This window comes from Lampris incognitus, chromosome 2 (assembly GCF_029633865.1).
Source record: "Lampris incognitus isolate fLamInc1 chromosome 2, fLamInc1.hap2, whole genome shotgun sequence".
Lineage (NCBI taxonomy): Eukaryota > Metazoa > Chordata > Actinopteri > Lampriformes > Lampridae > Lampris > Lampris incognitus.
The window spans coordinates 119453555-119480683 of NC_079212.1; the positions used below are offsets into that span (position 1 = coordinate 119453555).

Here is a 27129-nt window from a genome sequence, read left to right on the forward strand (position 1 = left end):
GCAAAGCCGCCTCCAGGGCTTGATTGGCCCGCTCTGCCTGCCCATTGGTCTGGGGGTGATACCCGGAGGAGAGGCTGACCGTGGCCCCAATCCCCTTACAGAAGGCCTGCCATACCTTCGAAGTGAACTGGGGACCACGGTCAGAGACAATGTCCAGGGGAATCCCATGGGGTCGAACGACGTGGGAGACGAGAAGGTCCGCCGTCTCGTCTGCAGAGGGGAGTTTGGTGAGGGCAACAAAATGGACGTATTGTATTTTTAAGTCACGTCAGGACACAGCGCTGTCGCTCGACACAACCTCTCCATGGCATTCTTTATTTAGACTGACACAGCATCAAAGGCAGACCCGATCAAACAACCCAGAGCCCGCAGGCATCACCAATCGATCCCAGCACAATAGAACAGCACCAAATCAAATGCAGCACTGTCGATGTGTGCATACATAACATTCCCCCCCCCCCCCCCCCCGGCAGGATTTCAAACATGAAAGGTTGACACAAAGTCCTCTAGGTGGCCAGGGCGTAAACGTGTGCGAACAGGTCGCGGGGCGGCCTGAGGCTGGGCAGGCCGAGGTGGGGAGGGGGATGGCAGGGGAAGCTGAGGCCCAGAAATGTCTGGGGCCCGTGTAGGAGCTGCATGAAGCCCCGGGGCGTCTCGCCCTGCTGAGGGAATGGCTATGGTTGTGTCACCAGCTGTGTGTGGCGGAGCTGACACCTTCCGTAGACGACTGGAGTGCCACCGAGTGCCATCGCTGAGGAGGTAAGTGGCTGGGCCCAGCTGACGGGTGACTTGGAGAGGACCAGTATGAAGCCATTTTATTGTCCCTGTGGGGCCTGCGGACCCTGACCCAGTCTGACACATTGATGTCTGGCACCCTGGTTCGTTTTGACTGGTCAAACCGTTGCATCATCCGCGTCTGCTGACGAGTGACTGAGGCTCTGACCCCAGAGGGAGGTGTCTGAGGTGTGGAGGGGCGGAGCCTGTCAAGGGGCATGCACAGTTCCCGGCCTAGCATGAGAGAGGCTGGGGAGACGCCTATGGTCGAGTGCTGTGTGGCCCGATAGTGCAGCAGAGTGTGACGGATGGCCTGCGTGAAAGAGCACCCTTGGGCCATGTGTGCTCTGAGGCTGTTCTTCAGTGACTGGTGAAAACGTTCAACGCCGCCATTGGCCTGGGGGTGGTAGTACGCAGTGCGTATATGCCGGATGCCCTTGCTTTCGAGATAAGCAGTGAACTCAGCAGAGACCAGCTGAGGGCCGTTGTCAGTGGTGATGGCCTTTGGGAGGCCCCAGCGAGAGAAAAGAGTCCAGGAAGTCGATGATGATCTGTGAGGTCACAGTGCCGGAAGTGGTGAGTTCAGGCCATTTGAGTGTAGATCGTAGGCGACCACCATGAAGCGTTGGTGGTGGGGAACTCCATGGATCTCACCACAAATGTCCAACTGCAGGTGTTCCCAGGGCTGAGAGGGCCAGGCGAGAGGTTGCAGGGGTGGGGGAGCCTGGTGGCCAGTCTTGCCACTCACAAGGCAGGCAGAACAGTCCTTCACCAGAGCCTCAATATCTCTGTCTATCCCCGGCCACCACACCAGGTCTCGGCAGCGCCGTTTCAGTTTCACAATGCCCAGGTGGCCTTCATGCGCCGTATTCAAAACACGTGCACGGAGAGCAGCTGGGACCACTGTGCAAAACCCACGTGCCACGCAGGTGTCGTTCCAGCAGGAGAGCTCCTGTCTGACTCGGGCGAACGCAGCCAGCTCCTCTGGGACCTTGTGAGGCCAGCCGTTCTGGATGTAGGTGCGGAGCTGGGAGAGGACAGGGTCCTGTTCGGAGGCTGCCCTCAGCTCCTGCAGAGAGACAATGGCCTGGAGGGGTGTGTGTAGCATTTGGACAATGTCCTTTTCCACACAGTCAGTGTCCGTCTGTGGAGCTGGGGTGGAGACAGAGCAGGTCGGCGACAACATTGTCTCTGCCTGGGGTGAACTGCAGGCTGAAGTTGTACTGGCGGAGGCGGTCAGACCAGCAGTGCAGCCTCAGGGGTTTGTGGCCTGTCCCAGATGTGGACAGCAGCGCTGTCAGGGCCTGGTGATCTGTCCTGAGGGTGAAGGAGCGGCCATAGAGGTAGAGGTGCCACCTTTCACAAGCCCAGATACAGGCTAACGCCTCACGCTCACCCACGGAGTACCGCTGCTCGGTCAGGTTGAGGGCACGGGAGGCGAAGGCAATGGGCTTCTCCACACCGTTCTGGGTTTGAGACAGCACGGCCCCTATCGCTGTGGCTGATGCGTCACAGGTCAAGAAGGTGGAGCTGGAGATGTCGAAGTGAGCCAACACTGGTGGTGAAGTCAGTTGAGTCTTGAGATCACGCACAGCGTCACTGCATGCCTTTGACCACACCCATGGCTCGTCCTTACGCAGCAGCTGGCGCAGGGGGGCTGTGGTCGCAGAGTACTGGGGAAGAAACCTCAGGTAGTAACTTGTCATACCCAGGAAGGAGGCGACCTGGGCGGCCGAGCTGGGCTCAGGGATGGCCTGAATGGCATCCACGTTGGATTGTAGTGGAGTTACACCGCTCGCTGACAGCCGGAACCCCACGAAGTCGATGGCTGGCACAGAGAGGACACATTTCTCAGCATTGAGAGTTAGCTTGTGCTTGGACAGGGCTGTGAAGACCATGTTGAGGCGCTTGTCGTGGATTTCACTGGTGGGCCCGTGTACCACTATATCGTCCAGATAAATGGCCACACCCAGTATGCCAGCCAGCACGGAGGCCATGATTTTCTGGAAGCAGCTAGGGGCGGAGCTGAGACCGAAAGGCATCCTGGTGTAGCGAAACACTCCTGCATGTGTCACAAAGGCTGTGAGGTTTCGGCTGCTGGGGTGGAGGGGCACCTGTAAGTACCCCTGTCTGAGGTCGAGCTTGGAGAACACCTCAGAGCCATAGAACTGAGCAGGGAGTTCTTCTGAGGTGGGCAGTGGATACTTATCAGGGACCACTGCCTTATTTACTGCACGTAGATCGACGCAGACACGCAGGCCCCCCGACTTCTTCTTAGCCACCACGAGGTTTGAGACCCAAGGTGACGCGTCCACCCGTTCAATGATGCCAGCTTCCAGCAGTTGTTGCAGCTCGGCGGAGACCCCATCACGGAGAGCCAACGGGATGCGGCGCAGTGGTTGGATGACAGATTTCACAGCAGGGTTGAGGAGGTTGATGGGTGAAGGCGGAGAGGCAGCCCAGCCCCATAAACAGCGATGGCCACTTCTGCTGCCAAGGTGTGGCGACAGTCAGGATTGCTGCCCCCCTTGTGTCTAAGAGGGAGAACCCCAGAGCGGAGAACATTTCCAGGCCCATCAGGTTGGCCCCACGGCGTGCCACATGAAAAACTGCATTGGGCACCAGCTTGGTTCCATAGCGGACAGTCACTTGGAGAGAGCCAACCAGATCGATTTTGGAGTCACCATACCCACAGAGGACAGCTGAGGGTGCGGACAGTGGCAGTGAACCGAAAAATTGACTGTAGGTATCAACATTCAGGAGAGACACACTTGCACCGGTGTCCAACAGCAGGGGGATGCACACATCATTAATGTTGACTGTGCATGATTTGAATGACACTGGCGCAGAGCTCACCTTGTGAATGACGGCGGTTGAAGACTGGGGGGTGTGGCCCTCTGACCCAGCCGGGGAAGATCGACAGACGTTGGCAAAGTGATTGTGCTTACCGCAGCTACGGCATGTCTGGCCACGGGCAGGGCAGTTCTGAGCCCTTGAAACATGAGACCGAGACCCACAGTTACCACAGGACTGTTGAGGGTGGGGTCGTTGCAGTTGCAAGACGTCCCCAGTGGAGTCGGCGCCCGCCTCGCTCTGGTTGGGTTGCGTCCCGAGGGGCAGCCGTGAGTAGAGGGAGGAGTCGTTGGCAGCTTGACTGGAGGTGGCCACTTGCTGTGTATTTAGCATAGCAGCACACTCAGCTGCTCCCTCAACCTGTAGTGCGATGGTAATTGCTCTGGACAGCAGCAGATCGTCTTTTTCCAGCAGGAGAGTCTCACGCACCTTTGCGTTGTTGGTGTGTTCGATTAGCTGGTCGCGAACCATCTCGTCCTGAAGCGCGCCAAACTTGCATGAGCTAGCTAGCCCTCGCAAATTAGCTACGTACTGCCGCACAGACTCACCAGGCAGTTGGTGTCGCTGACGGAATATAAATCGCCGAAGGAGGGCACTCTGTGGAGCAGCGAAATGGGTGCTCATAAGTCCCACAGCTTCGGCAAAGCTTGTGACGTTCCCCAGAGACCCGAGCACACGATGACCCTCTGCTCCCAAGCAGTGTAGCAACAGAGCCGTCTTCCTAGCCTGGCTCACGTCGTCGAGCCCTGAGGCGATGATGTAATTTTCAAAACTATGTAGCCAGCGAGTCCATGGTACCGGAGGCTCGCCAGGTAATGCCAGGAAGGGGGCAGGTGATGGGAGAGAGATATCAGCCATCCTCGTCGCCAATATTGTATTTTTAAATCACGTCAGGACACAGCGCTGTCGCTCGACACAACCTCTCCGTGGCATTCTTTATTTAGACTGACACAGCATCAAAGGCAGACCCGATCAAACAACCCAGAGCCCGCAGGCATCACCAATCGATCCCAGCACAATAGAACAGCACCAAATCAAATGCAGCACTGTCGATGTGTGCATACATAACAGGACGGCCTTGGAAAACCGGTCGACAATGGTCAGAATGGTGTCATTGGTCCGCGGTGGCGTAGCGGTCTAAGCATCGGCTTGGTGTCGATGCAGTTGCCCACTGGGGACTGGGGTTCGCGCCCCGGTCTCGTCAGATCCGACTATGGCCGGACTCGATGAAGCAGCAATCATTGGCAACGCTGTCTTTGGGAGGGGGCGGAGTCGGCTTGTGTTCGTCATGTGAATGCGTCTCTGTGTGTGTCGGAAAAACAGTGGTTCGGCTTGGATTCGCCTTGTCACGAAAGTGGGGAGGCGCTTTCCTTCGAGACTGCCGGCCGGAGAGATGCAGTTGGCGAACGCATGCAATACGAGGGTGGGTGTTTGAATTAAAATAGGGATCAATTGGCCACTAAATTGGGAGAAAAAAGGGAAAAATCAGAAATAAATTTATTAAAAAAAAGAATGGTGTCATTGCCTTGGGACACAGGGAGGCCAGTTACAAAGTCCAAGGCAATGTGGGACCAAGGTCGGCCGGGGACAGGAAGGGGGCGCAGGAGACCTGCTGGAGAGCCTTGCTGCGGGCGCAGGTGGTGCAGGCTGCCACGAACTCTCTGGTGTCTGCCTCCATGGTGGGCCACCATAAACCCCTGCGGATGAAGGCCGCCGTTCGGTAGACACCGTGGCAGGCAAGATGGCTGGAGTAGCCCCACTCCAGCACCTGGGGCCGGACAGAGGGAGGCACAAATAGCCGGTTCCGGGGTCTATTGCCTGGGCGCGCTGGGCCCTTCTCACCACTGATTCGATGGCCCAGGTGACGACACCCACCACCCGGGCCGGGGGAAGGATGGTGTCTGGGGCGTCAGGGGACCCCTCGGGAAACAGACGGGAGAGGGCGTCTGCCCTGACGTTCTTGGTGCCCGGGCGGTAGGTGAGGGTGAAGTCGAACCGGCTGAAGAAGAGAGCCCAGCGCGCCTGCCTGGGGTTGAGCCTCTTAGCCGTCCGTACGTAGGTCAGGTTCTTGTGATCGGACCATACGATGAACGGCTGCCCTGCTCCCTCCAGCCAGTGTCTCCACTCCTCTAGGGCGGCGTGGACGGCCAGCAACTCCCTGTTGCCGATGTCATAATTCTTCTCCGCAGGATTGAAACGCCGGGAGAAGAAGGCGCACGGGTGGATCTTCTGGTCCTCCTCCGACCGCTGGGAGAGGACGGCTCCGATGCCCGTGTCCGATGCGTCCACCTCCACGATGAACTGCCTGCACGGGTCCGGGTGGGCGAGCACCGGAGCCGTTGTGAACAGCCTCTTCAGGGCCAAGAAGGCGGCTTCCGCCTCCGAGGTCCAGGAGAAGGGGCGGAGGTGAGTGCAGTGAGGGGGGCGGCCACACGGCTGAACCCCCTGATGAAGCGCCGGTAGAAGTTTGCAAACCCCAGGAAGCGCTGGAGTTGCGTCCTGTTGGTGGGCCGTGCCCACTCCTCCACCGCTCGGGTCTTCCTGGGGTCAGTGCGGACGAGCCCCTTCTCCACGATGTGGCCAAGGAACTCCACGGAGGCGGAGTGGAACACGCACTTCTCGGCTTTCACGAAGAGCCTGTTCTCCAGCAGCTGTTGGAGGACCAGGCGGACATGCTGGTGGTGTTCCTCCTCAGTCCTGGAGAACACGAGGATGTCATCCAGGTACACCACCGCGAACGTGTTCAGCATGTCCCGGAGCACGTCGTTGACCAATGCCTGGAAGACGGCCGGGGCGTTGGTGAGGCCGAAGGGCATAACGAGGTACTCGAAATGCCCTAGGTGGGTGTTGAAGGCCGTCTTCCATTCATCCCCTTCCCGGATGCGCACCAGGTGGTACGCGCTGCGCAGGTCCAGCTTCGTGAACACCGTGGCGTGAGTGAGTGGCTCGAACGTGGAACTCATAAGGGGGAGTGGATATTTATTTTTCACCGTGATATTATTTAACATTCGATAATCTATGCAAGGCCTCAGGCTGCCCTCCTTTGCCACAAAAAAGAAGCCCGCCGCCACCGGGGAAGACGAGGGCCTTATGATTCCTGAGGCCAGGGACTGATATAATTGCGCATAGCCTCCTTCTCTGGGACGGAGAGGTTATACAACCGACCGGTGGGAAGGGCGGCCCCGGGAAAGGGATCTATGGCACGGTGAGGGAAAGTGCACTGTCTTTACTAAATACAGGGGCTAAATCGTGATAAATGGAAGGAACACCAGTGAGATCCGTGGGAGGAGGCACGGGTCTGAGGCCGCTGGACGGGGAGTGGGCGGAGCGAAGGCAGTTGGAATGACACGCAACGCTCCAACCCAAAATCCGCCCAGTAGACCAAGAGATGTAGGGATCGTGCCGTTCCAACCACGGTCTTCCTAACACCAGGGGCGCGCAAAACCAAGAAACGGATAGCTTCCACGTGATTACCCGAAAGAGTGAGGGTGAGGGAAGCAGTGCTGTGTGTGATTTTACCAAGTGAACGACCATCTAGGGCTTGGGCTGTGAGGGGTGTGTCTAGGGGGACGAGTGGAATGCCGGCCTGCGAGATGTCCATCAAACACTCGTCCACCCCCGAATCCAGGAGTGCACCAACAGACAGTGAGTGGTTACCCCAGGTGAGAGTGACCGGAAAAAGGTGGTTGTGCTCCTTCTTGGGCTGGGGAAGGGTCGTCAGGCTCACTAGGACACCCCTCACTAGTGAGCCGGGTCTTTTGGGGCGAGTCGGGCAGGCCTTGATATAGTGGCCCGACCTTCCGCAGTAGAGGCAGAGGTGGCCATGCATCCTCTGCTCCCTAACCTCCAGCGGGAGCCGTGACCGACCCAACTGCATGGGCTCCTCCTCCGGCCTGGATCCAGAAGCCACCCAGGGTTGCGAGGGGGAGTGTGAGGGTGGAGAGAGCCCACGGGACGCTGACCCAGGGAAGGCACCGGTAGGACGGACGGGGGTTGGTCTATGGGAGGGGCCAGCGCGCGGGGCGCGTTCCTGGCGCCGCTCCCGCAGCCGTTCGTCCATCTGGAGGGCGACGAGCTCGTTGAAGGAGGCAGGGCGGTCCCGAACGATGAGATCTTTGATGGGCTCGCTCAGCCCCCTCCCGTACGCGCTCTTGAGCGCAGTGTCATCCCACCCACTGTCTGCCGCGAGTATCCTTACCTCCAAGGAATAATCTGCCACCGACCTGGCTCCCTGTTGGATGGAATGGAGGCGGCCGGCAGCGTCCTGCCCGTCAGCTGGGTGGTCGAACACCAGATTGCACTCGCGGCGGAAGGCACCATAGTCCGAGGCGAGCTGCTCGGTATGGCCTACCGCCGCTATGGCCCAGCTGAGGGCTTTGCCGGTGAGGAGGGACATGACAAGGGCTACCTTGGTCTCTCCTGTCCTATACCTAGCTGGCTGGTGTTTGAACAGGAGCTCACACTGACCAAGGAAACCCCTGCACAGCTCGAACTCCCCACCGAAGGCCTTGGGGCAGGGGAGGTTAGGCTCGCACCGGGGGTTGACTCGGAGGAGGGGGAACGTCGGGACCAGAAACGGGGAAACCGGAGGCCGAGCTGGGGGCAGAGACCGAGGCCAGGGCAGGGTGGTCGCTCATCCTGGAGACCGCTGTGGAGAGTGCAGCGATCTGCGCGGTGAGGGCATCTAACGCGCTCGTCGCGGCCTGGGAGCCGGACTGAAGATCGCTGATCTCTCCGGTGACACGGGTGAAGGCAGTAGTAAGCTCTGAGCTGAGAGGCAAGTTGGCAACTGTGACTTCTTACTACTGCCTCTAGGGGAACGGGGCTCTGGGGCGTCACAGGGACCGCCCGCTCCTTGGGTTTGCCTGGGTCCATAATTGCTCCGACGTTCTGTTATGCTCGCGCACCAGAACCTGACCCGTGTGGCGAAACCCAAGACAGACAGACACGAGATGACTTCAAAAGCTACAAAGGGAGGTTTTATTGTGGGAGGGAAATGTATGGTGAAAAAAAGGCGTTCTGTTAGTGGGATGTGTGAATAAACTATGTGTGGTGTCCCGTGGTTTGCGTGTATAACTATGTGTGTGTTTTTAGCCAATGTGTGGTGCGGTATGTAAATGACCAGGAGGTGTTGAAAAAATGTGCGTGCACCTGGCGAGAAAGTCCAGTCCGTGATCCAAGAGGGGTTGTCCGAGAAAGTCCAGGTCCGAGATCCGGGAAGTCGAGTCCGAAAGGAGGGGTCCAGATAGAGGGACAAGGGGGGAGATCGCAGGAGAGGTCCGGGGAGAAACGTGAAGGTCGCTGGGGACGAAGGAGACGCGGGGAGCCGTGGAAATCGCGGAGGGAGAGTCGCAGGGTTCAGTACGTCGAAGCACAGAGAGACGTTCTGGGAGGCTTCTTGTAGAAGGCTGCCTGATTGCCACAGGTGTGCCTGATGGATGATGGCAAACACCTGGTGCAGTGCAGCGTTCGTCTCCTCAGAGCGCGAGCCGAGCGCTCTGATGTTTCCGGCACGTCCGAGCTGGGGGAGTGGCTTGAACGTGCCGGGGAGGCAGCTCGGGGCGGTGTAACCACAACAAAAACGGCCCAAAATATGTGCCAGTAAAATAATGTGATTCATAGCGCTCTAGAAATAAAGTTACAGTGAATGCATTATTTGGCAGACATGTATTTTATTACCTGCCAAGAATGAATCAACTGCTAAATATCATTATTTATGATTCTCTTAACTTCTCCTTAAACTAACTTCAGTGTTGTTCCAGCCATGAACTAGAAGAAACTAGAAATGACTTCATGCCATGTTCAGCATCGGGTGTGTTCGTCTTCCTCGTACCGCAAGGCATAGTGGGTATGAAGGCCCCAAGCAAGGGTATTTAGTCTCTCCTAACTCAGATCCGGCAGTGACATGATCAAAAGTTACGAAAATAATTTTGATAATCCAAAGATTTGTGAAAGTGATAAAGGAACAACTTCCTCTAGGTTGCACTCAAAACAGGAAGTGTTGCATATTCTTGTCACTGCCTGATCTGAGTCAACCGTAGATGTGAGTCGCGCATGCTTGAGCATAAACAATTTACCCAGCTTTATCCATCCATTATCCTACTCAGGGTCGCGGGTTTGTTGGAGCCTATCCCAGCAGTCATTGGGTGGCAGGCGGGGAGACACCCTGGACAGGCCGCCAGGCCATCACAGGGCTGACACATTCACACCTAGCGACAATTTAGTATGACCGATTCACCTGACCTACATGTCTTTGGATTATGGGAAGAAACTGGAGCACCCGCAGGAAACCCATGCAGACACATGCAAACTCCACACAGAGGACGATCCAGGATGACCCCCAAGGTTGGACTGCCCTGGGGCTCGAACGCAGGACCTCCTTGCTGTGAGGCAACCACAATAACCACTGTGCCACTGTGCTGCCCTGTGAAATATTTAACCAGCATATTTTATTAAATCTGGCAAAGCTGTTTCATCATCTCTCAATGTCTCACACTGTAATTCATAAATAAAACTAATTTCAAATCAGGTAGTGAGCCTCACCTATGGCTGAAAGAATCAGAAATAGAACAGGAAAAGGACATGGTAATTATTTTGCCCAACAACACACAGTGTGGTCAAAGAATCAAGAAGAGTATCGCTTGTCAACAGTCACTCCCCTGTTGAGTTTATAGCTACCTCAGGCTGACCTAAAAATGAAGGGAAAGAGAGTGTGGAAACTATACTATCAGTTAGATCTGACTGATGAGCTATCAAAGAGGGATTGTGTTGAAAATGAAATATCATAAAAATAAAGACAGGGTTAGGGTTAGACCTAAATGGTTGCATAACAAACCTTGTCTTTTTGGAAAGTGCAATTCATATTGGTCACATTTGTGTGATGATCTGCCTAGGAGTCTGCACATCCACAGACCGACAGGCAAAATTCTTTATTTGGTATATTTTCTAGCTTGAGCGCTGCATATTAAAAACGTTTTTCCTGTTTCCTGTTAAATCAAATTGGGTGCTGCGCAAAAGTCTAATAATGGCAGGAAAAACACTGGTTTTTCTGTCCATGTATGCATGTATGTCTGCTGCTAATCTGGCATACTACTGGGCCTGTTTTTGTGCAGTTATGACTGCATGATCAAGGACCTCTCATGGTTGCAGTGATTTAAAACCTCTGAAAAACCTGTTTTACACCGCAATTGAGTGCTAGCTGGTTTGCTGCCCAAGTCCGAGCACCAGAGTAGGGGAGATATGCCTGGCAGAGCTCTACACTCTACTGAGTGCACACTTCTGGTTTTATATTGTGGCCAGATGATTGAGAGAGATAGAAATTTTTGCCCAGTTTGTTTAATACTAAGACAGAGAGGGCACCAGTATTAAAGGTTACCTTTTCTACATTATATCTGTGTACAAGTAGCTTGTGCAGTGACTGTCTGTGTTGTTTCACCTTTTTAAGACTTTCCCCAATATAGTTTCCCTGTGGGGATAAAGAGAGTTTATTTGATTTTATCTATATACAAACAGGACAGTGTCATCCTCCTGGACATGCTTTACTGCCTCATTTTCACTCTACAAGGGGGTCTAATTTCGAAATGCTACCTTTTTTAAAAATTTTAACATGCAACTTGTTAGAGATGATTTAACCGGACTGGGCAGGTAAGACATACTGCTACTGCTGTGTGATGGCAGATTTCCTCACCCCAGCGGCTAGTGACTATGGCTTTTGTGCAGGAACAACACAGTACGGATGCTTGTGGATCTCTAGCACAGTGTGGGGGGCACTGTTATACCACAGCAGAGGCACCAAGTGGCACTTACACATGGCCACAGGCTAAAGACTACCTCTCTCTCTTTTCCCTTCTTATTTCGCTCTCTTGCCCATCTCCTCTCCTTAGCCTGACAACCAGTGCAGTCAGGTCACCATATCAGCCTCTCTTCAATGTCAGCCACCAGATGGCTAAGCTGAGAACGAACAGTTAAGGCACCCTGACTTGGCAGGCAGGAAGTGATGAGACAGATTTGCTTTAATTATGTTAATTATTTCATCGGAAGCTGCTGGGCATGGGGTTGGTTATCTCTCTCGGCAGGGGAAACAGATTCGGTGAAAAGTGTAACTCATTATATGCCTGTCCACATTTCAAAGTTATTTGTAATTTCCATTTTCATCCATGCAGTCATGAGCTGAGCATGGTCACAACATAGTAAGTAGAGTTCAGTTATGATGTTAATGATAACATTGCATTAAGCTTTATTTACCTCGTTGGCAGCCTGATAAAATTGTCAGCCTTGAATGAAAATAAGCACCTCCACCATGCAAAAAGACTGTGTAAAGCATCTTGAAAGACAAGCACACATTTGGGTTTGTCTTCTATCTAATCCAAATGAACAAAAATGAAACAAAGAATTGTTACTTATCTTTGTTTCAAGGCATAAGGAATTCAAATTAGCATTTACATGCTCCAGGCCTGCCCTTGGTTAATGCCAGCCAACTCATTACTTAATTATTTCGAAGCACAAGATTCATAAATATGTATGCAAATTCAATTATGGAAGAGGGATACGATAAGAAAATGTTCTCCCTTGAGGTGAGGAAATTAGAAGTTCGAGGGATGTAAAGTACAAAGACTTTGTTAACGAGGTCCTTCTCTCTGACTTAAATGGCATTTCACGAATACATTGTCAGAAGTATAACACATGGCACTTCATGCAGCCAATTTACTAGATGGGTACTCAGATTACTGACCTGATAGTCCCATTCATGAATGTAATTCAGCAAATGCTATTTGACTGATACTTGATATGTATCTCCTGTATCCTTCTGATATTCCACCCAAAAGTACCTATATAATCATGGGGGGAAGTTTTTGACTGGGCAAGCCCTGGCATTACTTTTTCTACTTGGGCACTATCGGTGTCTAATAAGCCCTCAGCAGGGCAGTGGAGCATACCCTTGTACATCACACAGTATGTCCCAATTAATTCCAGAACAGCCTGAGATTAGTTGAGTTTAACGCTTGAGGTGACTCACCCCGCCCACTCTTTCAAAATGATCGCCATCCCGCTGGAAGTCAATGAGTTGGCCGTTGAATGCCCAGGAGAAAGAGACATCCAGCGCTGGATCACAAGCAATCTGGCAGGGCAATACGATGCTCTCGCCAACAATAATCTCCATGTTAGTGGGCCTCAGGGTGATTCGGGTGGGCTCTGGCCAGACAACAGAAGACAGTGTACACATGTTAATGTCTCTGCTTGGGAACCTTTAACACCACCACCGCCTCCATCCATGACTAAAGCAAACATAAAGCCACCTAAACCAACCACAGATCAGCGGCTATGTGGATTTTGATAAATGCTTACATCCAAGGCTAGCAATTAAAATTTCAATGACATCATTGGTTCACCTTTTTGGTTTGCATGCCTAAATTGAATGTACACATCTAAAACAGGTCAATTAAGATGGAATGTATTTCTATTAGTGACTGTTGATTTTGAAGCAGTTGAGTGTACTGATTGAGGAAAGGTCACGATAATTAAATTCCATGACATTAAAGGGTACAGCTGTCAGTGTATAAGAGGAAAAAAAATCAAACTAATGAGAAATAAGTAAGGTAGCCACATAATAATGCAAAACTGGAGGTAGATAATAACCCTTTATGTTGTCATACATGAAGATCTTCAACTAATCTAAGGATGCTATATTCTTGTTTGCTCAGCTACAATTTAAGGTTATCTATCACATTTTTTTTTATTTAAAAATATCATCCCATACTAAAATACACAAGCCACACTGCAAAATGACTAGAGAAAAGTCACAAGGATTACAAATACAGACATTAACAAAAAATGGTTGACATTTAACTGATAAGAACTGTGACTCAATAAAGGGTAATTCATTTTGCAGAGTCCTCAAAGTGTGGGCAGATAATATTGCACGAGCTCACCAGTGATGAGTAACCTCCCAGTTGTGCTTGCAGTCCCAAACTGATTCTTAGCAATGCACGTGTAGCTGGCTGCATCCCATCTGGTTACATTGACGATCTTTAGAGTCCCATTGGGAAGCATAGTAATCCTACAGGATATAAAGCATCAGGAATCAGGAACACTTTATTTCCTTTCATGTACTTGCGTACATGAAATGAAATGAAGTATTTCCCCCAGCCCACAGCAGTGCAACACAAAGACAAAAAAATCATATCTAAAAACTACAAGAAAACATAACAAAAAAAATCACTGTCCAAGAGATGACTGTCGGAACTGCCAGTCTGCATGGGCTAGCAGTTAGCTTAGCCTGCCCTGCTTTCGCATCATGTCAGACCACCCTTGGTGTTTCGTCCTTGGCCGTAGCTCCAGGCAGGGCCGTGGTCCTTGGGCGCACTGGAGGCAGTAGACCAGGTTCCCCCAGCCAATCCAACGCAACCCCCCCAGCCAGACACCTTCAACACACCTCCCCGCACTCCACACAATAACACCAAAAACACAGTCAACGCTAAGCGAGGCTGCTGCCAGATCGCCCTCAGTGTTATCAGAACCGCTGGTCTGCCTGGGCTAGTAGTTAGCTTAGCCTGCTCCGCTTCTGTGTCCTGTCAGACCACCCTGAATTTCCTCTTTGGGCGAAGCTCTGGGCAGGGCCATGGTCCCTGGGCCCACAGCACGCAGCAGACCAAGCTCTCCAAGTCAATCCAGCGCCAGCTCTCCCAGCCATCAACAAAAACACAAACTTAGACGCAGATGTGGACAAAGACACTGCATGGACGGTACTGGGTGAGGCCGCCACAAACGTAAGGTCACACTGCCATCTTCCCACACTAGTAGTGGGTGAGGCTGCTGCAAACGTGAATTCATGCTGCCATCTATTCTCAGTTTTGACTAATGTAAAGTGTCCACTGTTGTAATGTTAAATTTAAGTCTGAAGCCAATGCATGCAATGTATAAGAAAATAACAGCATGTCAACTTTCACGATTGGCACATTGTTATATTTGTTAATATAGCAATAATGTCATGTTAAATGATGATGATATCAAACTATAATTGCATACACAATGCATTAACATAAAAGTCATGTTTGTTGACAACGTTACTGAATTGCAACCTAGATCTGAATGAGTCTGCATATAGTTGCCATGACAAACTACCTGAACTTCAGATTCAATAGAGGCATTATTACAGAGGGCAGAAAATCAATCAGCAAAGGTATTTGCATAACTGCCAGGTTCTATGGATATAGACAAAAATACACACTGGACTCTGACAAAGAAGCTCCAGTGTGGTCTTTACAAAAGGCTCTACTGATATTGAACTGGTTAAAACTGTCTTTCTGAAAAAAAGCAAAAAGTTAAGCATTTTCTTAATAGATTGAGATGAATACTTCTCAGTTGTCCCTATTCATTTCTTCCTGTATCTTTTGTATACAGAGAATTTTCTGCATGTTCTGATTTTGAAAGAGGGTTAAGTTAATCAAGGTCTTGAATTTTTTACTTTGCCATCCCTAGCCGAATGATGGGACAATCTGGTGATAGAGTTATTAAGTTAAGCATGTTTTGCCACTCAAGTCTTTCTCTTTAGACTTTCTGTCATTAGCAATGTTTTTCGCAATGTTTGAAATTTAGGTTGGATCAAATGTCCCCATTGAAAATGCATCAATGTAGCTATGTGGGATACCTTCGATGCTGAAATGCACAGAGAGGGACATTTTTAAGAAAGACTTTATTAGACAACAATGTACTTTAAACTTGATTAAAGGTTGTAATCATGTTTTATGTCTTCAGCGAGCTACCTCTGTTTGTTGTCTAAAACAGCACTTTTCCTTAAGGAGGAAGAAACCTGGGTGATGTGTGCAAATTTATTGACCAAATATTCTGCATCATAAAAAAGGAACGACCAATTTCTTCTGACAATACATGCTTAAATTTTACTTTTTAATGAAATAATAATTCTAATTTTTGCACTATTAATCAGCAGCCTTTCCATTGTGATAATCATTTATCTTCAACAATGTGTCATGCAGTGGCTGTATAACATACTAGAATCTTGATCTCTCATGCCAAATTATTTAAATATTGTATGCTAGCCATGTGCTGTTTTACTACTGCTTGCTTTGCTCTCATTCTCATTATTGGCTTTTCTTTCTTTGCAAAAACGCTAGTCTTTTTGTTCAAAAAAGTCCACTTGCAGTAAGTGTGAATATGAGCTTCGATGTGAATGAAATCTGCTGGGAATATTCACTTGTACTTTCATCCTACCTCTCAGTTCTCTGCAGGATCTCATTCCCTTTCTTCCACAGGCTAATCGCAGGGGGTGAGGCCTGAGGCTTGCACTCAAGAATAACATTGCTGCCCGAGCGAGCCTTTAGCAAGGCCCTTAACGGACTTTTGGAGAATCTCGGAGGTGAAGCTGTTTGTGAGGGAGACAGAGGCATGGAGATAAATAAAACATAGCCAATTTGAACTTTTGCAGATGTACTGCCTAGTAATGAGACTGACACTCACTTAAAATTTGAGCAGAAATGAGTACTGAGTTTCCAAACATAAACACACACACACACACACACACACACACACACACACACACACACACACACACACACACACACACACACACCATGCCATCCTATAATTGTGGGGACCCCTCATGGACTACATTCATTCCCTAACCCTTAACCATCATAACTATGTCTAACCTTAACCCTTACCCTAACCTTAACTTAATCCTTATTCTAACTTTAACCCTAAACCCAAGTCCTAACCCCAAACTGGACCGTTTTCTTCATGTGGACCCATAAAAGGTCCCCAAAAGGTGGGTGGTTTCAGTTTTTTGGGTTTTTTTTCAATCTAATGGGGACCAAATGTCCCCATTAGATTAAAAATCCCCATTAGATCAATATCAGTACATACACCAAATGTCCCCATTAGAATAGAAAAACCTGGCACATGCACACACACACACCATGTCACCCTATACTTGTGGGGACCACTCACTGACTATGTCCATTACCTAGCCCTTAAACCTAACCTTAACAATCATAACTACATGCCTAACCTTAACCCTTATCCTAACATTAACCTAATCCTAACCTTAACCCAAGTCCTAAACCTAAAATGGACAATTTTCCTCATGGGGACCCATAAATGTCCCCACAAGATAGGGAGTTTCACATTTTTTTTATCTAATGGGGACCAACTGTCCCTATTAGGATAGAAAAGCCTGGTGCACACACACACACACACACACACACACACACACACACACACACACACACCATTGCCCCACCCCTAGGAACTACCTCAGGCCTGGCGAAGCTCTAAAGGCTGTCTACAATCTGCTTTGTCTGTCATCACATTTTGTCAGCCATCATCTGAGCCCCCTAGTGTCATCAAGTATCAAGACAGCATTGAATTTCCCACTGAGCCAGTCAGATAGAAGTCATCAAAGCCCGGCAAATAAATCAATATGTCATCTACATGAGAAAGCCCCCACAATACCACAAAGAAATGCATTCATAGTACCTAAATCAATATGAAGAATTGATTGAGAGTAAAATGAGACACTCCATCAGATTCATATTTTGCTGGTAGAGCCCATAGTGACATCAAATGAGTGGGCAGAGTGATTGTTGAGGACAGCAATAGCTGGCTGCTGTTTTTATATCTAAGGAGGCGATGAAACACAGACAGGATAAAAGCAAGGAGGTAGGCAATCTTACCTAACACCATTAGTTCAGCACTGGAATAAATAATGCCATGTTTGTTTTCAGCCACACATTGATACATCCCGGCATCTGATAGGTTTAAAGCTGCTATAGAGAGGGCCCCGTTTTCCATTTGTATTCGACCCTGCAGACGAGAGAGAGAGGCAGATCTGCATACCCAGTGCAAGGCAAGTCTATTATGTTCAGAGGCAGAGGGGCAATTACTTGTACACCGTGGAGAGATGAGGACAGTGGGGTACGGGAAATTGAAAGAAGGCCTTCATAAGCCACATGCCGTACAAGGCCTGCTCAGACTAGAATGGGGGGAAGGGAAGTGAGGAGGTAGCAGCAGCAAAACATGCTGACCTGCACCTCACAGAAGGAAAAAAAAAAGAAGAAGAAACAGCATTGTTGACAATAGTCGCAATGGCACATTAATAAGTCATTTATTTTCCATGTCAATCCAAATGGAAAATTCACAGACAGGTCTGCTGATTTGTTGGCTGGAGCGAGTTTTAACCCCATCAGAATCAGAATCAATTTATCTGGCCAAGCATGTGTAGGCCTACACATACAAGGAATTTGACTCCGGTTCCTCCATTGCTGTCCATATACTTACACAGAATAAACATACAGCTAAAAAAAGGACAACAAGGTAATCATAACCATTTAACTACTATACAAAGATATAGATGTATATAAAAAGTATATTATTGAAAAAAATGACATAACAGAAAGACAATAGTGCAATGTTGCAGAGTGCAGAGATGCTGGAATAAATATGTTAACAGGTTACTTTATATGCATGAGGTAGGTGGACATGACAGAATATGCAATATACAGTATATACAGCGGGCTTAGATTTATTTTAAGCACGCAATTTCAGCTATTCCGAGATCATGAACACAGCATGCTGTCATGCTGTGATGCTAATTTGACCTGTCGGAAGGAGTGGCTCCTCAGATCAAAATCATCACATTAGACACAAATGGAGTGGTGGGGTTTACTGGGAAGATCCCATTAGAGAGAGATACACTTGCTCGTCCTCTGCTTCTCAGTGGTTTGATGGAATAATTTTGAATAGAAAGTCATTACTCTGAAACAGAAAAAGGCATATAAATAGACTGGCTATGTTATTTTATTTAGCTATCCCCTGCAAGAACCCAAAACAGCCTATGTGTACTGGGCCCAGTCTGACAGATCTCCCCACCTCACTCATTAAACTTTCTCCATTTTTCAGCCAGCTGTAGGATGGCTTGGGCTTCCCATTGGCCTTGCACTCCCAGAATAGGTTCTCCTCGATGGACAGAGCCTTGTCAGTTATTGTCTGGAGCCAATGTGGTTTTGCTGTGGATAAATGAAAGGGCTTGCTTTTACAAATACCTGCATTTGTGGGGGGGGAAACTCTCGACTGTCAGGAGGAATATCAAGAATCATGCAGGCAGCCAACAAGGTGGTATCATCAGTATAATAAGAAATATGGCTTAGTAAACAGTTATATCAAAACAATTCTCACCCGAGTTGGAAACAAATTGGTTTTATGTGCTGCACTAAAACAACTACAAATGGTTTTGAGAAGGAGCCTGAATTTTGACTGGAAATGAAATATCCTGAACATATCCCCTAAATGAATGTTTGCTTTGCTTTCTAACTTAAGATTTTCTCTATTTCACTGAGTTAATATTTAATGTAGACATTGCATTCTTTTTTTAATCAAAAAAGGCAACAATTTGCATTGCTATTCACATGCATGCTTTCCATGAAAACACTAAATACCTTTTGCAGAAACACATTCACCCTCCAGTCTCCTTGGATTCTTTTTTAAGCAATATGAAAGGTTTCACTCACCATGAAAAGAAATGCGACCCCGTGCAGCATTTTTGCCACGGCTGTTCTCCGCCACACACTCGTATGTCCCTGTGTCTTCTTGCTGGAAATTGGGAATTTCAAGGACAGCGTTGGACTTCCTCATTTTGACTTTGCTGGGGAACGGGACTCCACTTGTTCTACTCCAGCTTATTTCTGGGACAGGGCTGCAACAGAGGAGTGAAAAAGTCCCCATGATGACAGCTGCCAATCAAAGTGACAAACATTTGATTAACCATGCGAAAGGATCAGTGAAGCAAAAGCCTTCTGAATTATCGCTCCCTACGAATCTTTCTTCCACTCATTCACATCCCATTAAGTTCTCAAAGCGAAGGTTGTTTACAACATCCATGTGTTGTTGCACTGCAGGTTTTGCTTTTGTATGGACTACCGATGCTGTGATTAGTCACAATTATGTTCTTCCATCAACCAAGTCGCACTCTCTTGACCTCATAGTTACAGTCGCAGTGCTTATGCAGATATAATGTGCATGTGGAGCCGCATGCATTCTGACATTGACTCACTTTCCCAGAGCAAAGCATTCCAGTTTCACCACCGATCCTTTAGCAGCTGGAAGTAAGTCAGGGAAATGAACTTCTATTTTGGGTTCATATTCACCCATCACACCTGTGCAAGGGAGACAAAAGATCAGTGGTTCTTCTGCATCAATGCTTAATTGCACAGCTTGCTCACATTCTTGATCAAAGGAAAAAAAAAACAATAACAAAGAGTGCCAGCAAACACAAAGGTCTGTGTGAGTGTGCAGAGCCAAAACAAGCACAGGAAGGTTTCATAACGACAGAAAACCGATGTGCAAGTATTCAAAGCAGGGAACGGGTATGCATGTGACTTTGTTCCATACTGTATTTAGTATTCAACAGACTGCAAGAGGGTAAAGACAACTCGTTTGAAAGACAGCTGTATGGCCTTTACTATGCCCACAGTCTGACATTAATAACTAATATCTTGCTCTTGTTTTAAGGTTGAGGTACGTGAGACTGAAATCTTGTCACTGTGAATCATCATATTTCATTTTGTGTTGTTTTTACCTTATTGATTTGTTTTATTTTGATTACATTTATTATATCTTTTATCATATCTTTATTTCCTTTTATTTATTTTATGAATTTTGCGAAGAATTTTGTCAAGTGCTACATCTAATTTTACCATCATTATTTTCATTATTATTAGTAATATCATTGTTATAAGTGTGTCTTCACTCAAATTTGAAAGAGTGTCTATCATGGCTGTTATTAAATTGCTTGCCTTTTAACACAATCCATGTCTCTATTGCTTAAAGATGTGAAAATCCACCTTTACAAAACATAATCAAACACATCATACACTGACTTGATGTTTAACCATTTATAATCAGTTGCTTTTTTTTTTAAAAAGTGCCCCCCCCCAAAAAAAATGCATAGGTCGTGAAGCATTTTGGAAAATCATCCTTTAAACATAGGTAAGACAAACTGAATGGCACTAAAATCCAGGTATTTGCTGTGGTACAGACACGGCCAACTGTGTCTGTAGGGACACCCGACCAAGCCGGAGGTAACATGAGGATTCATACCGCCAATCCCCATGTTGGTAGGCAATGTAATAGACCATGACACTACCCGGATACCCCTGACATTTCGCTGCTTTAAGCAGACTGTTTAGCAAACAATGATCAAGAAGTCTAAATCATACATTAAATTTCCTCAGCAACTTAAACAGAACTGAAGGCAAATTATGTTATCGTGATATTCCTTTGGGAATAGCTGTCTAAATTTTGTCACTGAGTTGGAGAAATCTAGCATTCAACATCCTTGTATTGAGTTCTAGGTGCCACTTTTTGTGGACTTATGAAAATGAGAGAATTTTTGTCTAGACATTACCTGAAACAAAAGGCTTGTATTTGGTTAATGTATCTGGTTTCTAAGGCATTTTACCATCGTTTCGGAGGACCAGCGGCGTGGGAGAGCTCAGAACCTTCTCACCGGTGAAAGTGTTGTTGACCACACAGGTGTAGTTGCCCACATCCGAGGGCTCCACTTTGGCAAAGTACAGACTACCAGTCTCCTGAGAGATGAAACGACGGGTGTCTTGCTGGACAAAGTATGGGTACTCGTTGAAGATCCACGCAAAAGTCAACTCTACGATGGAGAGGAACAGTAGATTCAAAAGTTAATTTACCGTAGTGGTGAGCCACTTTCTGAATTAATCGTGAGCATGACCAATTTTACACATATTAGCTACATCACCCTTTAGCATGGCATAAAAGAGTAGAACAAAAATAAAACGCAGCCCTTGGTGGGCTTGAAATGTCAATGTAAACCACAGCCCCTCCACCCCTTCAGCTTCCTACTGAAAAGATACCAAGACATGGCAAATGTAATTGACTACAAACGAAAGAGTGGACCTAAGGAAAGGGAGCGAAAGGAAATGGATTACAGCGCCTCACTGGCCCTCCCCTGACACATGGCCTCCATTCCCTGGGTTCCCGGCTGACACAGTACATGGATGGAAGTTTGGATGGATGGATAAATCGAAGGATAGGTGAGTGCGGGGGCATTATCCAAGTCTGGCTAATGCACGACGTGCTCCATTTCAACTAGCAGGTCTGCCCAAAGGAAGGAGAGTCCTGCAGTGATGCACCACTGGGTCATCTCTGCACAGACTTGAGGAGGTGAGGAGATGCTGTGTGTGTGTGTGTGTGTGTGTGTGTGTGTGCATGCGTGCGCATGAGCTGTCAATCATATTCTACTTCTCCAAGTGAGCAAGCTTGGGATGGGAGTTTTGAGGTGGGTGCAGCGATGCAGATACAACCCTCTTTGTGGGGATCCCTAACTGACCCGAGTGGCTGTAATGAGCAGTGATAGCAATTGTCAAGCAAATATAAATTAATAGAAGAGCAGAAATTCAGCGTAGCAACCTTTCTCATTGTTGAACACAGTGGCTTTTATATGCAACACAGCATATTTACAAATGTGCCTTGGCGTTGACACAAAAACAGGAAACATCATAATTGAGCCCTCGAGAAAACAAACATTTATCATTAAGCACAAAAGCAATACAATCACTTTGAATTGCAACGATATTTCTTTAGTGGCCATGTTTATGTAGCATGATATTTCATACACTCAGCAATGTGTATTGCAGGCTTTCAAGCAAGGGAGGCTGAATGAAAAGCAGCAGGTTGGCCTTGTAGTTGTCGGATAATGAAAGCTTATTGTTGTTCAAGGTTGCAGTGTGGATAATGTTCCAGAATGAAAGATGGATGGGGAAAAGGGAGAAGGAGAAAAAAAAAGATATAAAACACACAGGGTGTTGAGCAGTGCTGTACTGTCATTCACACATTAGAATGTGAGAAAACACAATGGTGCCACAGAAACAACGGCCAACCAAGCATGAGACTTTGCCAGAAAGTTGTCAAACCGAAGTCAATTGTAAACCACTCCCTACATAACAAACACTACAAACAACACACACACTCTCGCACCAAGGAAGAACAGTAGCTTGGCAACAGCCTATCTTGAAGATGCAATGTATAATATTTCAGAGTTTTGTGAAGCATAATAGGACGAGTAAATATCGGCAGGGGTTGCTGAATGGTAATGATTGTAACAAAATAAACAACTCGTGCAGCCCAGCTCCTCAGATTTCTGCATCCATTATCTCGTTATCTACTGACATCTATTTAGAAAATGGCAGGTGGCATTAAATGTGTTGTGTGTCTGCTACCTTTCTACTTGAATATGTTTGTCTTGCTTGCTGTAATTTGTGTTTTATTATTCATATCGCTGAATGATAGGGGTCAGGATTTGAATAAAATTACACATGGCATTTCCCATAGATATGCAAAGTGAGGTGTGACTAAGCAGAGAAAACATATTATACTTGTTCCCCATGAATTTAGAGTATCCAAGCTAAGGTTTCTCACTCGATTCTTAAAATCTGTTTTCTATTTTTGTTGACTTGTGATGTTGTTTGCCGTCAACTGAAAAAAAATAATTGTCTGTCAGAGATAAAAAAAAAGTGTTATCATTGTGACGCAAACAGTATGATTAGATACCAGTAACAACATAGTGAGAAATCATATAAGGCTCTAAAAAACAAGTAGTTTGCAGACTTGAATTTTATCTAGATCTATTGAAATGTCACTTTCTATGGATAGAATTTACATAATACAAGATACTGGCTGCACCAGCAGTTTAAAGAGCAAATACACAGCCACCACATTATTATGACCACACAGACCATTGAATGCTTCAATACAACATTCAACCTTGCTGTTTGAAGTCAGACACAAAAACAGTCACGCTAACATTTATAGAAGTTCAGAAAGTTTTCCCTCTGTTATTTCTCTTGGATTAGGTTACAAACAGGCTTTCAATTGTCCCTTTTTTCAGCATTGCATTTGCTTGGAATAAAGGACGTTGATTATCTCATCCAAGATTCAAAAGCACTCTGGGACCACCTTGTTTTACATTTAGGTTTAAGACAATTTGAAGGGTATTATTTAAAATCTCACCAAGTCGGTTTCTTTGATTTTTTTTCTCAAAAAAATTTCTGTATAAAACAGTGAGAGAATAATTGGTGTACATAAAAATAATCACAAGCTGTTTCTGTTTGGTGAGTATGGAGCTAATCCCTTAGTGGTGGTTACAGTGGGATACAGATTAAATAATTTTTGACTTATTCAATAAGAAATACCAACATTTGAGACAATTTGCAGGTGGAAGGAATTTAACCCTTAAGACAATGGGGTCTTACCCCTTAAGACAACAGACACCTTGGAAGTATGAAATGTGGTGCTGACAGTCATTGCGTAGCAGTAGTAAACTTACCGCCAGAATGCATCGGGGGTCCACATAGCAACACCACTCCTTGGCCCTCACGGACGTTGACGGCACTTCTTACAATTTGGGTTTTGAAGTTGTCAAGGTCTGATAAAGAAGACAAATGCTGTTATTAGAAGCTCAAAGAACACCATTACCCACATTTGACTGAATATATACAGGGCTGCTTGATACTGAGTCCATTTCTGATTACCATATTTCAAGATCCTTCTCTTATAAACAAAACTTATCCAGTTTGCTCCACAACATCCCCCCCCCCTTTTTCTCCCTACTCGTATCCGGCCAATGACCACACTCTTCCGAGCCATCCCGGTCATTGCTCCACCCCCTCTGCCAATCTGGGGAGGGCTACAGACTACCACATGCCTCCTCCGATACATGTGGAATCGCCAGTTGCTTCTTTTCACCTGACAGTGAGGAGTTTTACCAGGGGGACAAAGCGCATGGGAGGATCACGCTATTACCCCCAGTTCCCCCTCTCCCCTGAACAGGTGCCCCGACCGGCCAGAGGAGGTGCTAGTGCAGCGACCAGGACACATACCTACATCCAGCTTCCCACCTGCAGACACAGCCAATTGTGTCTGTAGGGACACCCGACCAAGCCGGAGGTAACATGGGGATTCAAACCGGCAATCACTGTGTTGGTAGGCAAGAGAATAGACTGCCACGCCACCCGGATGCCCTTCACAACATCTTTTAATACTATACTTTTAATACAGGCACTTTAACAGGGCATCATGGTTGTCTTGGGACACCTCCTGACAGCTCCCTAATGCTTTCGAAGTCATCTGGAGTGCTGATTGAGTAGACGCATGCTTGGTGGCTTTTACCTTACAACAGAATGCTTTTGTGAAGCTCAAGATTTATCTGAAATGGGATGAAATGAGCAGGAAAAGAAAACACATTGCACAGATTGAGCAAACAGAAGGGAGCATACGTGACAAATGACGGTTTGCTGTGCCAGGAGCAATACGCAGCATCATTATTAAATGTGGTGTAATCTTGCACTTAAAAGCATTAGCTTCCCTATCAATACTCTCAACACAATTGATCCCCTCCAAATGAATGAGAGGTTAGTGGCAAACAAAACCTAAACCTGGGATGATAAACTACCCCTGGTTTCATGAATGATAGAGGAAGCCATCATTGTCAGCGATGCACTGTGTCTGCATCCTCCAGCAAAACATCCTGGAGTTAGCCTCACAAACACAAACAGAGGGAAGTCAGTGTGACTGATAAGAGAAATTAGAAGAGCGGGAGGATTATGAAGAGAAGTGGGACAGAGTTCAGGGAAGATTAATGAGCAGCTTTCTGATGACCACAGTGGAATCAAACACGGCCAAGTAACGGCAGGACACCGATGAGGCCACCGGCGGAGATGTCTGCTTTGAAATACAGACCGATCAAATGCACAAAGGCAGCATACCTCTAAACTCCACAGGTCACCTTGGTAAATACAGATCCCATCACCCAAAAACACAAACAAATCATTGCAACGTGGTGGAGAAGTGAGACTTGCACACATAGCATTGAAAAAGTGTCTCTAAATTGGATTGATTGCTATAATCGTGCTCATTTTGGAAATAGGTGGGAGGTGAATCGGAGAGATAATAATTACTCATCGCCTATGAAGAGAAAGCATCCTAGCCATGCTTTCTTTGATCATCAATAAATTAAATCTTAAAAACTATTTTGATGTTTATTAGCATCTCATATCGTTAGCTATTGTCTTAACAAATTGTCTGTCTTGGCTGTCAAGTGGTAACAACAAATGTGGTAACTACTTACACTACCGTTCAAAAGTTTGGGATCACCCAAACAATTTCGTGTTTTCCATGAAAAGTCACACTTATTCACCACCATATGTTGTGAAATGAATAGAAAATAGAGTCAAGACATTGACAAGGTTAGAAATAATGATTTGTATTTGAAATAAGATTTTTTTTACATCAAACTTTGCTTTCGTCAAAGAATCCTCCATTTGCAGCAATTACAGCATTGCAGACCTTTGGCATTCTAGCTGTTAATTTGTTGAGGTAATCTGGAGAAATTGCACCCCACGCTTCCAGAAGCAGCTCCCACAAGTTGGATTGGTTGGATGGGCACTTCTTTGAGCAGATTGAGTTTCTGGAGCATCACATTTGTGGGGTCAATTAAACGCTCAAAATGGCCAGAAAAAGAGAACTTTCATCTGAAACTCGACAGTCTATTCTTGTTCTTAGAAATGAAGGCTATTCCATGCGAGAAATTGCTAAGAAATTGAAGATTTCCTACACCGGTGTGTACTACTCCCTTCAGAGAACAGCACAAACAGGCTCTACCAGGTACTATTTAATGAAGATGCCAGTTGGGGACCTGTGAGGCGTCTGTTTCTCAAACTAGAGACTCTAATGTACTTATCTTCTTGCTCAGTTGTGCAACGCGGCCTCCCACTTCTTTTTCTACTCTGGTTAGAGCCTGTTTGTGCTGTCCTCTGAAGGGAGTAGTACACACCGGTGTAGGAAATCTTCAATTTCTTAGCAATTTCTCGCATGGAATAGCCTTCATTTCTAAGAACAAGAATAGACTGTCGAGTTTCAGATGAAAGTTCTCTTTTTCTGGCCATTTTGAGCGTTTAATTGACCCCACAAATGTGATGCTCCAGAAACTCAATCTGCTCAAAGAAGTGCCCATCCAACCAATCCAACTTGTGGGAGCTGCTTCTGGAAGCGTGGGGTGCAATTTCTCCAGATTACCTCAACAAATTAACAGCTAGAATGCCAAAGGTCTGCAATGCTGTAATTGCTGCAAATGGAGGATTCTTTGACGAAAGCAAAGTTTGATGTAAAAAAAATCTTATTTCAAATACAAATCATTATTTCTAACCTTGTCAATGTCTTGACTCTATTTTCTATTCATTTCACAACATATGGTGGTGAATAAGTGTGACTTTTCATGGAAAACACAAAATTGTTTGGGTGATCCCAAACTTTTGAACGGTAGTGTACATTAAATACATTACATGACACATTACACAACACCTTCATTACACAGCTATAAACAGTCTGTATATATGCCATAATTGTTCCAGTATGAGTCCTAAAGGTTTTATTCATATGTTGTGATTCCACCTCGCAGGCGGA

The 27129-nt window shown here is 47.1% G+C and overlaps 1 protein-coding gene across 1 annotated transcript in view; it reads right to left on the reverse strand.

Annotated features, from left to right (window-relative positions):
• The window catches only part of cntn3b (contactin 3b), a 107601-nt gene that overhangs the window by 18456 nt on the left and 62016 nt on the right, over nucleotides 1-27129 (reverse strand). Inside the window, exons 4-12 of the mRNA XM_056273322.1 lie at nucleotides 23996-24094; nucleotides 21098-21301; nucleotides 19691-19793; nucleotides 19149-19333; nucleotides 18511-18647; nucleotides 17316-17445; nucleotides 15856-16006; nucleotides 13557-13684; nucleotides 12644-12819 (exon numbers count right to left, since the gene is read on the reverse strand). Coding sequence (XP_056129297.1) covers nucleotides 12644-12819; nucleotides 13557-13684; nucleotides 15856-16006; nucleotides 17316-17445; nucleotides 18511-18647; nucleotides 19149-19333; nucleotides 19691-19793; nucleotides 21098-21301; nucleotides 23996-24094 — 1313 coding nt within the window. The remainder of the gene's footprint in view (nucleotides 1-12643; nucleotides 12820-13556; nucleotides 13685-15855; nucleotides 16007-17315; nucleotides 17446-18510; nucleotides 18648-19148; nucleotides 19334-19690; nucleotides 19794-21097; nucleotides 21302-23995; nucleotides 24095-27129) is intronic.